The sequence below is a fragment of the Formica exsecta genome, unplaced genomic scaffold (genome assembly GCF_003651465.1).
Source record: "Formica exsecta isolate Colony F162 unplaced genomic scaffold, ASM365146v1 scaffold2, whole genome shotgun sequence".
Lineage (NCBI taxonomy): Eukaryota > Metazoa > Arthropoda > Insecta > Hymenoptera > Formicidae > Formica > Formica exsecta.
Window position 1 is genome coordinate 4,247,144 of NW_021849297.1, and position 18,415 is coordinate 4,265,558.

General features: G+C 33.1%; 2 protein-coding genes across 2 annotated transcripts; one reads left to right on the forward strand and one right to left on the reverse strand.

Moving 5' to 3' along the window:
* Window positions 1–175: 175 nt before the first annotated feature.
* LOC115234407 (inositol-tetrakisphosphate 1-kinase-like) lies at window positions 176–2,432 on the forward strand. Its single transcript, XM_029805458.1, has 5 exons — window positions 176–664; window positions 1,023–1,121; window positions 1,183–1,324; window positions 1,432–1,568; window positions 1,635–2,432. Exons 1-5 carry the CDS (start codon window positions 554–556, stop codon window positions 2,208–2,210), a joined length of 1,065 nt encoding a protein of 354 aa, XP_029661318.1. The 5' UTR covers window positions 176–553; the 3' UTR covers window positions 2,211–2,432.
* A 1,234-nt stretch (window positions 2,433–3,666) lies between these two features.
* LOC115234384 (protein cueball) lies at window positions 3,667–15,643 on the reverse strand. Its single transcript, XM_029805425.1, has 7 exons — window positions 15,315–15,643; window positions 11,608–11,820; window positions 10,787–10,976; window positions 9,313–9,930; window positions 8,774–9,088; window positions 8,249–8,525; window positions 3,667–6,809 (listed from the first exon to the last, which is right to left on the reverse strand). Exons 1-7 carry the CDS (start codon window positions 15,397–15,399, stop codon window positions 6,705–6,707), a joined length of 1,803 nt encoding a protein of 600 aa, XP_029661285.1. The 5' UTR covers window positions 15,400–15,643; the 3' UTR covers window positions 3,667–6,704.
* Between the last annotated feature and the right edge of the window lie 2,772 nt (window positions 15,644–18,415).

The following is an 18,415-nucleotide window of genomic DNA, read 5'->3' on the forward strand; positions in this document are numbered from 1 at the left end:
GATATTTGTTGTCTTAATGCGATTAATAACGTTAACTAATCATCGTGAGAGCTCTTGAACGCTAATCGCCCGTTCAAAGAACGAGCTCGTTCCAAGTATTTACCGGCATGTATTTACTTTCCAATCACGCACGGCCGATAAAGAATATACTTCCGGCGGCGTGTTCAACGTGTGCGCTCTGGAAAGTAAACAATAGAATTAGTAACGCGTAGATCGGCGATCGACGAGGCGAGACGAAGGTGTTGAAGCGATAATTCGACCGCCGTCAGTTCGCGGCGGAGAGGCTGCCGCCGAGTAGTCGACTCTCGAAGAAGAATCGGAGCACGTAGTACGATCGTTGATTTCGCGGTGACCGCGCGAAACACGGCGTTTTGAATGCGGCGAAACATAACCGCGTTCCACGCTCTGCGCAAATATGAGATCGATTTACCGGGTATCGTTTAAATAGTGCCACGAGGGAGGAGGAGAGATCGCCGATCGTTAATTTCGGACGACTGGCACGAGACGTGATCGGACGGATCGATCCGCCCGTGATTAACGAAGACCAAGAAAAATGTGCGACAAGTATGTCATCGGTTACTGGGTGCCCGAGAAAAAACGGCAGAAATTCAATTGGAACGATTTTGAGGATGTATGCGAGTCCGAGGGATTTCAGTTGAAAATGGTAAGTAAAAGCACTGTCCCTTCTGACACATCAATTTTTATTCGCACGAAATTGGGAGGAATATGCTGTGCATAAAATAGGTTATGTCTGGTTAATATCAATTTTTATTAATGATCTGAAAATATATAATGGAATATAAATTTAAGGAAATGTTTACATAGGCAAGAATAATTCGAGTTTTTATTATAATTAAAGAAAAGATTTTTATGCCATATTATATCTTTTGTTCTCTGATTGCAAAGTGCAATATACTTTTTTCTTTTTATAATAATGCAAGCATTGCATTATTTCTGCAAGCATGTTTTCAGATGCTAAAAAATACTTCTAATATCTATAAATCTTGTTTTATTTGTTTCAGATCGATGTGAGTTCAAGCCTTGAAAAGCAGGGACCATTACATGTTTTTCTACACAAATTGACAGATATGCAATCGCATGCAGAAAGTGGTGATAAAAATGTATGAAAATATTTATCAGCAATGTTTACATCATCTCTGATTCTATAATGCATTTTTATAGGCTGCGGATATTGTTTTGCGACTGCAAGAGTATATTGCCAAACACCCAGATTTGGTTGTTATTGACCCACTGGACAATATTAGAAACTTACGCAATCGATATAAATCTTATGAATTTATACAGGAAGGCATTCAGTTTAAAGGTGCATAGTCCATAGTCTATAGTAGATTATAGTAGCTTATAGTATAGTTACATGTTAATTACAAGACAATTGAGCCATATATTTTACATCAATATATTCTTTTTCAGATATATTTACTCCTAACTTTGTAGAAATCAAAAGCAAAAATGTTCACGAAATAGTATCAACATTAAAAACGCGTGGTATTAAATATCCATTTGTTTGTAAGCCACTTATTGCATATGGTTCGAGCGACGCACATAAGGTATGTATCTTGCATAAGACAAAGCAATCAAGATATTTAAGAAAATTACTTAGTATCTAATTTTAGATGATGATTATCTTTAACGAAAGGGATTTGAAAGACTGTCAACTACCTTGTGTTGCTCAGGACTTTATCAATCATAACGCCATTTTATATAAATTATTCGTAGTAGGCGATCGTTTTCATGTGGTTGAGCGTCCTAGCTTCAAAAACTTTTATCAAGAAGACTGTAATTTGTTAAGTACAATATTTTTTGATTCACATGATATATCGAAAAGTGGGAGTAGATCTAAGTGGTCTATATTGTCTGAAGATAACATTCCTTTAACTGTAAAGCCAAATTACCAAATATTCGAAAAGATCGTGAAAAATATTCAAGAAATATTTCGGCTTGTTCTAGTTGGAATAGATGTTGTAATCGAGAATCATACTGGAAAATATGCGATAATAGATGTTAACGTGTTTCCTGGGTACGACGGCTATCCGAATTTTTTTGAGCATTTAATAGATAGCATTAAAAAATTGTTGTTAGAACGAGGGTCTTACAGACAAAATTCCAAGGGCTGTACATTGAAAAAGTGTCAAAGCGATGATCTAGATTCTGGTTTTGAAAGTGATGAAAAGAGAAAATCCACAAAATAAATACGTAATATATGTGATGGACAATGTATTAAGTTTAAGCGAAATTAAGCTATTAGAATTAATTACGATGATAGCGTCAGGATCTAGAACGCGTTATTATTACGCATATGCGTCTATACACATTTTTTTTTAAAGAGGAATAAAACATTCGACCTTGTAAATTTTTCCCAAGTTAATCCTATTGAATGTATATAATAATTTTGATATTAAATTTTTTTACAATGAATCCCGTTTGGCACATTGCTTATTTCGCAGCGATATGAAATGTCGTGCATTTGATTGCGAATTCGAATCTTATATTTTGTATTTTGTAATAAATTCGACAGTACAATATGATGCGACTTATGACTGCCAGGGAAGATATTTTGTACATTTTATGTGTATACACTTTTGCATTTCCGCGACAACGTTATATATGCCTGTGAACTGTTGAAGATATTAAATATACGTAATGGAAAATGCGCGCGCGATACGAACGAACATAAAATTAGTAGAAACAATCGGAATAATTGCGACAGTATAGTAAGATATTTTCAATATTTTTGAATGATTAAATATTAATAATTACTATATGTCATTTTTTATGTATTTATACAATGAATATCAATTTTATTATTGGAAAATATTGCAACATCATTTTCATTGTTTTTATCGCAATCATACCGATTGATTCTAAACCCGAAATATTAGTAATATAAGTTCGGTGACTCTTGTAAAATATACATATATTTTATTTAGTTATTGTATAATATAGAGTCTGATATTATATATATAACCAATTTACTTATTTATATGTACATATATTTTATATGAATAAATTGTACAGAAGTGGAAAAAACCATGACATAAATTTGTTGCAATCCAATGAAATAATCTTGATAAAATAATATAGTCTAATTGTAAGATGTGTGTTATATATACATATTTTCTCTCTGTTTCTCTTTCTCTCTCTCTCTCTCTCTCTCTCTCTCTCTCTCTCTCTATCTCTATCTCATGTAGATATATATGATTGAATCTTCATACTTTTTGCATCACTCTTAATCTTGAAAAATTGTGAATGTTAAAGTTTAATAAAATATATTTCACGCGACAAGAAATATGTTAAACTAAACTAACTGACTTACGACATTAGAAAAACATGATTTGAAAAAATTTAAATTTTAAACTTAGCAGGAAACAGTTGGATTTATTTCTTATCGAAATGTTTCCTTGATAACTTCGCCGATTTTTCGAGTATTGAAAGAGGCATATTTCCAACTCTTGCTTTGCTCGTCGTTTATGAATTAGCAAAGAAGTTGAATACAATACTTACTTCTATCTGGAAAAAAACCTACATTAAAATTTTATCCGGTATAATAATTATTTTATACATAAAAAAGTATTCTCTCGAAATTACAACTAAACTTATTTATCCTAATAAAATTGAAATTAGTAAATTAAGAATATCACACAATAATAAGAGATAATCCATTTTATTTCCATTTTTATCTGTATACAATAGCAACCAGCGTTATAACCATTGTAAAGAGATGCAATGTATGTAATATGTTGCGTTTTTGAAATCATATTTAATAATTTTAAAGTATCTAATTATTTGATTATGCAATTTAAGTACAATTTAGCATACCTAAAGTTTAAGTACATACATTTAAGATAAATACAGAAAATTCTCGAATTTCAAAGTAAAAAAAAATTCTATTAATTTGAAAAAATTATTAGATGTATGTGTGAGAAAAGTTTATAATTCTGATTTACAACATCATACAAATAATAATAAAAACATATTGCATACCGTGCATCATATTATGGCTTTATTTTTTTTCAGGAATATAACCCTTTCACCATAAATCCACTATCTCGTCTCTGGGGATGAGTGTGCGGGAGAGGGCTATTTTCCAAACAATATGGGTACATATATATATATATTAATAGTCGGGAGCAAATGTCGCAAATCTTTCGTATAAAATTATATATTAGATTTAAAAAGCAAATGTGACAATTTAAGTAGCATCTATCGTATACAGGAACAAAAAGTATCGTCATGTATTGCAAATAATTTGTGTTGTCACGACGACAGGAACATTATTCCGTATCATAAAGAATAACGTAATTTCTATAAACAAATAATTAATGAACAACACGTTGGTTTGCCGCTTTATGACATGATTAGAATTAAACAGTAGGTTTTTTTCTACATATAATGCTTCCATATAATGTCTTAACTGTATAAAACGTCTAAATATAGCTTAACTCGATGTGACAATTCTTGCAAACCAATAATTGTACTCTTGTTATTACTATTAAAAAAAAAACAACTTTGGTGTGCGTAAAAATTATACGCTTTAAGTAATTTTAAGTAACTATTAATTGCATTATGTGATTTCCTCGGATTTTAAAAATAAAACTTAGGATCATCTTTCTTACGAACAGAACAACAAAAATAAAATATAGTTTTTAATGTACAAGTATACTCACTATCATTTATATGCGCACTATCATAATCGGATAAAAGAAAATCAAAGAGTAATTTCATGCACTTTTTTGCGATGAAATAAAAAATTGGAAGAAAAAAGAAGAAGACTTAAAAGTTGGCTTCGCATTCCACATATGGATGCACAGAACAAAAGTTTTTGAAGTTAAGTAAATGGAGTATTGTTCTGTACTAAACGTCACAGGTATCTTCAAACGATATTCTATATAAAAACTGACGATCCTCACAAATAAATGAACCGAGATCACGGACATTATTGATGTATATAAATACATCGGAAATTTCTTGCATAGTATGTATAGAACTGCAGTGTAATGTATCACTGGGAGATATTTCGGTATTTAACAGTGAGGATCATTCGCGTATCCGTTGTATATAACTCTGAACGTTTTCCTATTTTATCTCATATTACAGTATACATCTCATATTGTAGCATATGTATACATATATTATGTATTTAGTTGCCTAGAGACATGCGATATAAATTTACATATCACTATTATGAATGTTAGTGATAACGATCCCCGAGTAAGATTAAAATCATTAATGTTCGATCATAGTATGGATTCACACACATTGAAGATATTTCGGTGCGTAAAAGCACGATCCAATTCGATTTATATGCATGTATTGTACTCACAGTATGAGAAAAAAATGATAAAATATGATTACGAAATTATGAACGAAATGAGAATTCGTTAATTAAGAATGGAATTAGAAGCTTGATCTTAAAATATAAAAGTCTTCGCACGCGATCATATTACCATGAATGTGCGCCAAATCAGACCAAGAATGACGATAAATTTACATCAAATTGCGTTTTGATTTCATGATTAAATTAATGATATAGTTCCATTACATAAACGTACTTGTGTATAAAGCCCGTTGACGGATGGTTCAGTCAGAAAATGTTATAAGACAACTACTTATATCTGTGACACTACATCGCGATCTAAATTTTCTTCAGGAATGTACTCAATAGTACTTTGAGCAACGATTAGAATTACCGCTTAAGGCAACTTTTGCGCACTCCGTGACTGCGATAACTACTTTTTCCTTACACTTTCTTTCTCTTTTCAATTTGTTTCAGCTCGATACTTGAGTCTTGATAATATAAAAGTGAAATGAACAGAATAAAATGTGAAAATATAGAAAAGTGCTTTAGGGAACTTTTCATATTAGAGAGCCTGAGTTATATTGTTTGGCAGGTCTGGCAGGCATCTATTGATGTATTATGAAAGAAGATTCTTAGGTATTGCATACATGTTATTTTTTACTTTCTCGAATAAAGAATATGTGTGCCTTTCTTTTCACTTAGCAAATACAGTTTCATGAGACTGTATGTTTTGTTAAAAGTCTATGTACATATATCGTCACTCATTATGTATCTCATTATTGAAATTTGTTACTTAAAACCGTTTGCAACACCGTTTTAAAAATATATTCGATTATGCTATCGTTATATATATTATGTAGATTTTAATAATGGAGAAATTATATCGAATATAGCTAATAATATAATATTATTATTAAAATCTTTCCCATTATGAATATCTCCATAGATATATACCACGCGTCTTTATCTGAAATTTCAGTGTTGCTTGTATGCAGTCACGAGCGTTTGCGTTTGGCAGATTTAATGAAACATAAAACCAATTTGCGTTTATCTCCTAGAATAAGCGTCTAACAAGATTAAATGATGAGTTTAACGACTACTAAGCGAGAAAATGTTTCTAAAACACAGCCCTAATGTGTATGACGTACTAAGAATTAGGACTTTCTAAAAAGACCTTTGGCTTCATTTTCCAAGATGGAGCAAAATCAATTGCCAACACAGCGCATATCCCGTAAACACGGATGTTTCCAAACTTAACAACAATACTAAAATTCGCCGCCGCAGTATGTACAGACATGGAACAATTCCGAGAATATTTCCGTCGCGAGGCAGAACTCGTGCAGAATTTTCGCCATTTCATACGACGAGACGAGATGAGTAGTCTGTGCTAGCACGAATTACCCTCCATATTATCCAACAAGGAATTCTTCTCTTCTTTTTTGGTACTATTGCTTCTTGGCACCCCGGTTCGTAATTTCGGTTCGAAACACGGCTGTAAAAAAGAACGAAATTGTTCTATTATCTATTTTATGGCTGCCGGTTTTTGTTTTGTTTTGTAAACTTGACGAAATGAATTGTTGCTTCTATCTAAATTTAAACGAACTTAAAAATATTCTGGCGCTGAAATGCTTTCTTGACAAATTCGAATTCTTGTGTGACATCATAAATAAGTTATAACATATTTATTCTCAGAGCACTCTTTTTCTCTATCTCTCTCCATAAATGTCTTTGTAGGAAGTCTTATTCTTAATAATCGTCTGATTTATTTTAACTAACAAATATATATCATGCCTTCGAATCGTGCGCAAAAAGAATACTGTAGCTGCTGACATTATCGCACATAATAAATCGTCACAGACCTCATTTAACCGATTGCTGAATGGAAATATAACAGAAAAACAGATCAATCTTAGCATAATTCGATCGTTGACATTGCACATATAATTGAAATCTACGCGTGAATTCATTAGCGGCGCTCATAAGCTGTCGGAGATAGGATGACCTAACTTTGCTTAATAACAGAACGATTAATGACTTTTTTTCATCGGCAACATAAATTTCAAGATATTTCACATATAAACATATTCAACATTGAATAAAATGATAGTGAGAATATAAAAATGATTTGATATGATTCTCTCTAGTTATGTGCAAAATGCTGGCAATCACATATTTTCTCACGAACTTTCGATTGGTGCGAAAGAATGCATAGAATTAATAAAAAAATGATTATATAATCATTTACAAAAATAATAGTGCAGTATACATGACGTACTATAAAGTCCACTGCGTGTCTAGTAAGGCGCGCGCATGTTAAAAGAATATATATAATTTCTCGCATTATCTATTTCTTAAACTAACCATACTTTCCATATAAAAAATTGAAGAAAATATTTAAAGTAATAAATAAATAATTAATCAAAAAATTAATCACGATATAATACTAGTGCAATACTGCTCTGTCATTTTAAAAAACACACTTTCAATAAAATAATTATTAAATGCCAATAATGCGTTTCTTTACTTTTCAAAAAAATGTGTACTTATAATACATACAAATTAATTTTAATGTCTTTTAATTTTTCGAGCACTGAAAACAGAAGACCTTAGGTGAAAGTAAAAAAAAAGCAATGATAAATAAATATTTAATTAATTTTTTAAATCCGGAGTTAATACATGATTTGAATCATGCGGTTGCGTATTCTTATCAGTTGAAGCAAATAAATTTCTTTTAATGAATCATTGTATAGATATTTATAAAAGTATGAGAGACGTGATTGCGAAGAGTAATGATTTTGCGTTTAAGGCAAAGTGCGAGCGCGACGCATGAAAATGATGCGCTTTGCGAGATTCTCAAATTTCTTTAGCGTCAGCGAAGTTGATGCGATAATTCGCTATCGAGTGACGTTATTTAGATGACATTTCACTCACAGTTTCGCAGATATTCATATTGCAGCAATTTTCTATGGTAATTTCACATTGATTGTCCGGTATTTGTGGTCGAGATGTGAGCGGCATCACGCCTTTACTGACCACATAGTGCCTCTTGATACGCGGTCGTCTTTGTAATTTATTTACGTAGTAACTAAGTCCGGCGATCACTACAAGAAACACAGCAGAAAGGGCTGCAAACATCGGTAGCAAGATGCTGCTTTGGAAATTGTCACTAAACGTAATTCTCTCGGCCGTTTGATTCGAGTCCATGCACCTGTTCATGCAAAATGACATTGATATTTGCACATATTGCATTCATATATACATAGATTGCTTTATAATCGTATATACATATACACAATCTTTGTTAATAATATAATTTGTTAAAAATTTCTTGATGTTGTTATTTTTAAGATATAATTCTATATAATCTTTCTATACGGAATTCTTCTACACGGAACATGTAATGATAATGATAAATTGTAATGATAAATCTCGCTTTTTAACGAAGCATTTGCATACCTGCACAATATTACACTGGCGCTGGGTGGTTCGCTGCGGTTGCTCGCACAATAGATCGTACAGACCTCCGCGATGTTATTCGGCTCTTCGCATCGAGATCCTTTGGAATATTTACAGCTACAGAACGGCCTTCCATTTTGGACGGAACACTTGCCGTCGAATAGGCAGTAATCGTCGCAAACATCCCTTTCACATCGGGCGCCGCTAAACGTCTCTGTACATTCGCACTCGGGAAGTCCGCGATGATTTATAATGCATTTACCATGAAGGCAGTAATTATGACAAATCGAAATTTCACAAAAGGGTCCGGTAAACCTACAAGGATTATACGATTTTTCGAATTGCTAGCAATAGTACTATGGAAATATCTAACTGCTTTAATCGATCTTAAAAATATGTGCTACAACTTCTATCTTTATATTTTAATATAAAAATAATATTTATTATAATATATAAAAAGTACGCTTTAAATTAGTATATGATACCATCTATTTCAATGATCCGCTTATATACTGTATTAAAGTTATATTGCCACTTACCCTGGTTTGCATCGGCACGTGCCGTCTGTTTTGTTCAGATGGCCGTCGTTTAGGCAGTATCTGAAGCTCTCGGTGGTCAAATCCGATTCCTCCGTGCTGGTAGTTAAATTATTAAATGTCTCGGCTAACGGCCGTGGAACGGACCCCGACAAGTTCGTCTTCTTCTCAATCATCGATAAGATGGTCGCGCAATCGATTTTGCCGACATTGTCGCGCGTAACGATGCCGGCCGGATCGGCATCCCTTCTAGAATCGTAGTACGATTTGAACTTGGTTGGGTAATCTCCGGCTTTAGCGTTCTTCGGCATGGTCCAGACCGCGCTGTACACCCAATCGGACCAATATATCGACTCGTTGTCCACCGCCAGATAGACCGGCTGCTGATGTTTGTTGTGGATCAGCAACTCCCGCTCGCTGCCGTCTAAGTTGCTACGCTCGATCTTGAAATGAATCCCTTCAACATCATCGATCCAATATAACTTCCGCTCCGCGTGGTCGATTGCTACCGCCAGAGGCTCGTACAAGTTTTCCTTGACGACGATTGTCCGATCGTTTCCGTCGAGATTAGAACGCTCGATACTGGGGTTCGTGGTATTACTATTCACCCAATATATGCGGCTAGAGAGAATCATGGGGCTTGCGATTATTGTCGATTTTCTATCTTTTTTTATCTATTTTTTTTTCTTTTTAAGAAAAGTTTGGCGTTGAAAGAATTCGAAGCAAAACACATGACAAATATATATTTCGTATTAATAACTTATAAATTAATTTATCTGTTTTCAACACATACACGCGGCTATTTTTTAGAAATATTTCTTTAGGAAAATGCTTTCTTTTTTTATTTGTTTTATATATAATGGTAGAGAGAGAGAGAGAGAGAGAGAGAGAGAGAGAGAGAGAGAGAGAGAGAGAGAGAGAGAAAACATATGAGAGAGAGAGAGAGAAAACTTATAGGAAATATCTTACACAAGAAATTGCATTCACAAAATAAAAGTAAAATAAGTAATCAAAATATTTGAATGAGATCTTATTTTTTACGCCTTTTTAGATTCATTTTCAGCTGTATTTTTACTTTTTTTCAAAAAGCTTCAGTATTCGCTGACAATGCGAAATGGGTAAATGTACTGAAAATTGCTGCGAAAGTTATTCATCTGAGATTTGATTTTTACATATACTTTGCCTCTTTCCGTTTCTTTTAATCCACATGTAAATATATTATATTAATAATGCTATTTTACCTTGTTTTATTTATGATATGTCTATATAATATAATTAATATTACTAAATTATCTTTTCAGATACGAAAATCAGATACGAGATTCCAATACGTCAAAATTAATAGAAAATCAATGAGATATATTGCAGATATATTTTAATTATAATTTACGATTTCTAGTTTAATGCTCATTTTTAGAATGTATAATTGTAACGAGAAGAGAAATCTCCATAAAATAGATCATCATAAATTGCTCACCTGTTACACACGTCGAGAGCGATGCCACGTGGACTGTTCCCAGTGAGATTGTGCAAAATGACAGGATTACTCGGTTCGCCGTCTAACGGCACGTGCATCTTTGCTATGATCTCCTTCAAGGCATCGATCCAGAATAAAATGCGCGACGGGGTGTCGAAAACCATCCCCGTAATGTGCATTCCGTTCTCTTCTACATTCATAATTTAATTAGACACAATTTATATTACATCGTCATACATTTCATGGCAAACAAGCGTTAATCTCGATTTCTTTCTGTGCGAGAGATTTCCGAAGAGGAAAATGTGCATACAAAAATTTAGCAAAAGATTATGTTTTTTCTGAGAGGAGATGTGCCGAAGAGATCGCGATATCTATGTAAACAATTGTTGATAATAACGTGTGAAGAAACAGGCACGAAGGATTTACAATACATCTGATTATGAGTGAATGATTTTTCATCAATAAAGCCGGTTTATAGTTGAATTATCTTTATAAAATACGTCACAATTTTTTACGATTGCTTATCAAGCAAAAGTCCTTCATTGATATTCATGTAAATACAAAAATCGCATTCTAGTTTTTCGTATTTTTCTCTAGTGTCAAGTAATTTTTATAAATATCAGTAATTTTTATAAATATTTTCTTCTATCTTTTATTTTTTCTTATTCATCTATATTCAAATTTTGAATTTCCTTGTAATTTACAATAAATTTATCCGTGAAGAGAGAAGATTAGTCAATTTTTACTTATAATTTCTAAAATATCTCTGGAAAGCAACTACAATAATGAAGAATCAATTTGCATGCTCTCTCTATACTTACTCTTAAGCAAGGGGATTGAATTGAAATCCTTCTCCGTGAGATCGTTACTAAATATGGATACGTTGTTTCTTACATCGGATAAATACATTGTTCGAGTGGTATCGTCATATGTTACCCCGGTCAGGGCGACGGCTTCTGCGATGTTAGCGTGACCCGTGAGCGTACCGTTCCGCGCGAAAAAGTCGATTTCGCTGCCGATCACCACGGCCAAGTCTGTAAAAAGAAGAGAACGGTTAGAGAACCGTTAAAGAACAATTTAAAATCTGGTTTTAGGTGATCGTGTGAAAAAAATTAATAATACTGCCTGTGAAAATATTGAGTAACGAGAAATAGTCTGTGTTAATATAAATAACTGTATAATAATTAGATTGTGTCGATAAATTAAAAAGAAAATAATTATAATTTCTTTTTTTGTAATTTTACACTTTTCCGAATATGTGCAATGGATTGTAGAAAGATCGTTATCATAGTCTAATCTACAAAGTCGCTCTTGAATTCTTTATCATCGATTAGTTGGAAAACAATCTAATTCGTTATATTACGTTCCATAGTCACATATATATCTCGCAACACTCGAGATTATCAATTATATTTATTAAACAAAACAAAATATTTTTAATTTCTCGGTAATGAAACTTTTGCGTCGGCTCTAGAGGAACTACGGTCGCACGTCGCGTTACTTGAGAATTTGTGATGCTTTCCGCGATATATTTACGTTTTAATCTATTTACTTGTAAATCAATATGCACATTCTTTTCAGAATTAAAATTATATTTTAATGATGTATTTACATATTCAATCTTTATTATTGAACATGATTTTTAGGCATTAATAACACGGAATGAAATTTTTATCTTACAGGAAAACAGTTAAATTTTCACTCTTAGCGTTAAATATTGAACATGAAAATGCGTCAATTGTTTTAATTTGCGTATCTGATGTATGTATTCCTAAACTTGAAAATGAGAAACTCTACAAATATATTCTTCATGAAATAGAAAGAGATACACTGAACTGAATAAGATATGCATAATTACAATTGATGGTCATGATAGAATTAATGAGTAAGATAAACATGAAACGACTTCTTCGCTGTATTCATGTAAGCGCACTGTACGATAATGTATCTTAGCTGTATATATACAATATACTTTTGTATTGTTAGTCGAAATATATTTTCGCTGCGTGACGAAGCACATTTACGGTCTGTCAATCTTCTCGTGAACTATAATCGGAGAAACACTGTGATTGCGATGAATCGACGCACGCGCGAGCATCGTGGAAGTTTCTGATGAAGAAAATATTTTAATTGAGCGATTTGTGTACACAACATTTATTACGTCAACATAATTCAATGCGATTGAGCGATTAGCCAATTAAATTTATTTAATTTTTAACAGCAGCATTATTTAATTCTTTTCTTTCTTTTCCCTATGACTGGCTGCAAGCAGATACGCAAAAAAATAGCGGGATCATATTGCGATCAGTTATCGCGAACGAAGAACGTTCTAGCGATCTATTACAGTGTTGAATAATTTATTTATCGAGCAGCGACTGATAGAGTGTATGTGTTTGAATAGCTTGGCGCGAATATATGCTATGTGCAATAACGCAATTTATTAGGATTAGACAGATGCTATATTTTTTCCATGTTTCTTAAAATAAAAAAAGGAGTCTACCAATTTTTTGCAAAAAAAAATTTGATATATTTTAAATTTATGAATAACATCACATATCATTTTATACAAAATTAATGTAACTTCAATTAAGTTATTACAAACTAGATCTATCTTTTTTTTCACGATGATTTATTATGCATTATGCATAGCAAGCATTAGAAATATCAAGCCTTAATTCAAAAATCAGTTTCTTACAACATCTATATTATTTATACGATCAGATATGATACGTGGTATTATTAAGAGTTGAACAACGTATATCGAGTAAAAAAATATCTTGTATTATTTGCATTATACCTTTATATTTTTTGTTCGATTATGTGGCATATGGTAACGCGTTCAAAGTTGCATAAATATTATTAGCGAAACTTACATTCTAGATTCTAATACATCTGTTTATGTTCGCAGCAAGTGAAAAAAAAAGATCTCATCGCGAGATAATGTTTTGAGTACCGTCGTGTTGAGTAACCATTATATATCGACTTTTTCAAAACTTCTGTACGATATAAAGCCGTGTTTTGCGCGATGCACTTTTTAACTGAAAAAAAAAAACACTTTCTTCTCGAACAAAACAGACACAAAAAAGATGTAAAGGCAAATTTATGGAAATTAAATTCGCGTTAACTTATTCGCATACGTGATTCACGTATATGAATAAAAGCTTGATCGTCACGAAGCGAAACATTTCAGTTTTTATTTCTTTTCAAAAGCTTCGATAGTTTTTTTCATGTGTTTGCATTTTTATTTGTAATTTTACAATATTTGCTATTAATATTATTGACACATGTAATAGATTCAGAAATGAAATAGTGATTAAAATATACATTTTGTGATGTGGTGTTTTAATGCTTCTAATATTAAATTATCAGAGTTATACGTTCAAGTCCACGAGATGTTATGATGCTACTTATAACTTTCTGCTGAGTAATTTAAATTATCGTATAAACATCCACTTGAATGATGCAAATCGGCACTAGAGAAAATTTTAAGATTATCAACAAGTTGCACCGATAAGAAAACAGAGTTCTTTCCTCGATTATGTAATATTATTATTTGTTATCGCGTTCTACATACGATACTTTGATCTTTGACTACTGGCTTTCCCAAAGTGTAGTTAGCGCCAGCATTCCGATATATTGTGTCGATTATGTCCTCAATTATGCGATGCGTATTAATAATCGAGACGAGGAATGAGCTATTGACTGCAGGTTTTTAAGCGCCCCAATTGATTTCTTTATTACATACGCTCTCTCTCTCTCTCTCTCTCTCTCTCCCTCTCTCTTTCTCTCATGCGTTGCTAAACCAGGAACCGATTCAAGGTGCCAACAGTTTCGTACTTCTTTCGCCACAAAAGATAAGATCACGCAATTTCATTTATACACGCTCCGCGAAAACACGCGCGCGACTCCTGTCGCCGCGCGACCTTAGACGTGACCGCCAAATAATTATCTTCAAAAACAAAATTCTACGACCTCCGACATCATCGAGGGAACGTGTACGTTTCTTGGATGGATATCGCAAATATCGCGACCCGCCTGCTCTCGTTTCCCATTGAAGTGTGTATACGTGTGCGATTGCGTACGCGCGCGCGATCGTCACCCTTGGCAGCTGACATTCGTTACATAAATTCAGGTGTACGGACAACCGAGGACGATAAATCTCGACGGACGGACAATCGGTGACGTTTAATAACACCGAGCGACGCAGTTCGTCGCGACGTTTCATTCAGTTTTCGTGCGTGATCAGATGCGCGCGAAAAAAAACGGCGAACGCGACGAGTGGCGTACGTGACGAGCGGCCGTGGGTGAATGGAGTCGGCGCTCGTGCACCAACACGCGCACACGCGTACACATGGACGCGCACACGGACACGGATCGCCACCGGTGTCTCTATGTGTCGCGACCCCGTGCGCGCGGCCCTCCCGGTATAATCGGCTGCTTACCGGCGCGCAACGTGTCATTAAGAACGACCGAATTTAATGATAGCTATTCCACACGTGTCTGTCATATATCTCTCTCATAAACTTACCCCAGGACCTGGCGTACGCCGTGACCACGAGGGTGCATGATAAGAGAATGCTTGGCAGGAGGTATCGCGTCACAGTGGAGATCATGACTGGCGATCATCTGACATTCGCGCGGGCAAATCAAGGCTAGATGGGGAGAACGAGCAGGCGACACGGCGGGATGGACCAAGGGACGAATCTCTTTCTCTCTCTCTTTCCCACGGACGCGCGCGCCGAAAACACGTCCTCTCACCGCAGCGGCCGTACGCGAACTGAAGTTTCGCGAATGAGGTCTCAGAGTCTCACGTCTCACGTCTCGCGCGGCTTCGCGTCGCGCGCCGCGCGCCGCTCCGAGGCGCCCACGGCGCTTAGTCGGCGGCATTTAATCCCGAAGAGCAGAGTGTCATTTCGGATTTATCTACTCTCATTATCTCGGGTGTGCCTGTCTTTTACTTATTTATAAATATAACAAACCGATTCCATTTAAATTATATACATATATTCTTGGAACAAATCGATTGACTCGATTGAATTTACACTCTCACATAAAAGATAAGTATGGATTTATGTAAGACTTTCTTTGTGTTTGCGACGAAATTTGTTTCAATAAATTGTAATGTTAATTTTTCAGAAAGTTTACTCTAAGACATGTTAATTCTTTTCTCTTTGCTTTCTTTGCATAATTGATATTTTCAATTAATATAAATTGTCGATATATAATCAATCGTGGATTGTAATAATGTATTCTTTATTCTACATTACATTCTGAATTGAATGAACTATACGCAACAGAATATTCTGTAAATTTCCGTAAGGTCATTCTGAATTTCCCCAGGTCACGCGCTTTAATCGCTAATTGTCGTGCGATTTATTAAACTTGGTTAATGCATCGCGTATAATATGTGTATAATAGCGTTATATTTTATCGCGCTTAACGAAGTAACTTTGATAAACGAAAATTTTTCTAGACATAAGGAAAACATTTTATACATTTCAATGTAAATTTTTTTTAACAGATTAATGATTTCAACATTTATCTCTCATTAATTTATATTTACTTCTTATTGTCCAGTGTTTTCCTTCTTCAATAAGTCACAATGATTTTTAATTCCTACGCGTGCTTAGAGAGTAAAAATCTTAAATAAATTAAAATAGCAAATCAGATTACATAACTATATAATACCATAAAAGAAATTTGCAGATATGCAATCCTCTCTGAAAATTCCGCGTTGCAGAATATTGCATTATCTGTAAATTCGTTACTTTAATTTTTCTGTCAACGAATCGTTTTATTTTTTCAATTTTATGAGTTTTATGTGCGACTCGAAATCAAAATTTCAGAGATTTCTCGAAATCAAAAATATATTCAATCGCTACGCCATTGTACAATCGCGTGCCTCGGACTTGTGGCTCGTGGCTGGCACGTGCCAATTTTCCTCGCTCCTGTATTTAAGTCGAGTCCTTACCGCAGTTCTTCCTATTCGGAAACCTTAATGCGCGAGAGTTTCATTACGGATTTTGCGCAATTTATCCGCGACACGATTAAATCGATAGATGATTGCTCAATTGTTCATCTCTTTTCAAGACGTACTAATTGAAGTGAGTTTCCGCAAAAACTCTTTCGGCTATATAAGGATTTCGAAGAAAGAATACTCGACTCGCAATAGCCTTTCAAGCTCAAAAGAAGGAATGTATTTTTTTTTATTTGATCGAATGACGTAAAATGATTTTGTTTGCACTTTCCAATTAATCCACACAAAATATGTGTAAAAGAATGAATTTTGCAAAATTAAGTTAGCTTTAAAATTTAATGCTAATATAAAATATTATGCTATATAGTAAAGCAATTTCTTTAAATTGTTTGAAAATATAATATATTTAAAATAAGTTTTCAAGTTTTTTTCTCTTAAATTTTTAATCTTTATATTATAATATCACAAGTTTAATTAATTTAATGTCTTTTTATAACAACGTTGTAACTTTTATAATACAAAGTTTGAAATTACTACGAGTTTTTACAGAGTACGTTGCTATCCGCTGCTGATATGCGAATATCTTTCGTAATCTTATCAAGGTACGCTGTATTATTGGCGCATGGTTATGTGATATGGTAACATTTTATGTTTTGAAGAAATCTAGAATATTATATATATATAATAAATGTTTCAAACATCGATTTAATATCGATATTAAAAAAAACTTATTATTTCGCTATTAAAAAATTTATAAAATTAGAGTAATACAAAAATTATTTTAAAAATAAATATTGTAACTAAAATATTTAGTTTAAATATTTAAAATTTAGCCTTCAAAAAGAACTCTATTTTCAATCTTTTTTATATACTTTTATATAACTCTCTAAAATATATATGTAATAATATTGCATTAAATTGCAAATTTTTTCGGTTTATCTATTTAAGAGCATTTTATAGAAAACGTCTTAGATGCTCTATTGAAAAAGTTTTAGAAGGATCATCAAAAATAATCTTAAGAGAAAGAAAGGAAGAAAGAAAGCAAAAAAATGGGTTAAACCACAATTTTAAATGTCATGCGCATTCAAAGTGTAAATAGTGTGTTTAATAGAGAGAAAGTTGAGAAAGCGAAAGTCGATGAAAAGATTGTTTGATTTAAAAGATTCCTCTGAAATATAACACGTATGCTTACACCGATAAATATATCTTGGAAATAAAACTAATGCACCGAATAATCTCGCATAAACTACAAAGATATCTGAACAAGATAACAAAAAAGACTAACGGAGATTAGAATAGGCTGTCTTAAAATATTTAGCTTTATTGGCCCAATAAAATTTTGCATTACGATTGCAAAAAAGTTGATCTTTGGTATTCGGAGATCAATACTTTTAATTTTCACCCGCACTTTCATTTTTTACAAAATTAGCTAACAATAAGTAATAATATTTCTACAATGAAAAAAAAAATTGTTAATTTGACTAAATCCGTTCAACTAATTACCATTTTTTTAATTGAAATATTTATATATTTAAGTCAAATATACGTCATGTTAGATTTAATATGTCTTATTTGACTTAAATATATAAATATTTCAATTAAAAAAATGGTAATTAGTTGAACGGATTTAGTCAAATTAACAATTTTTTTTT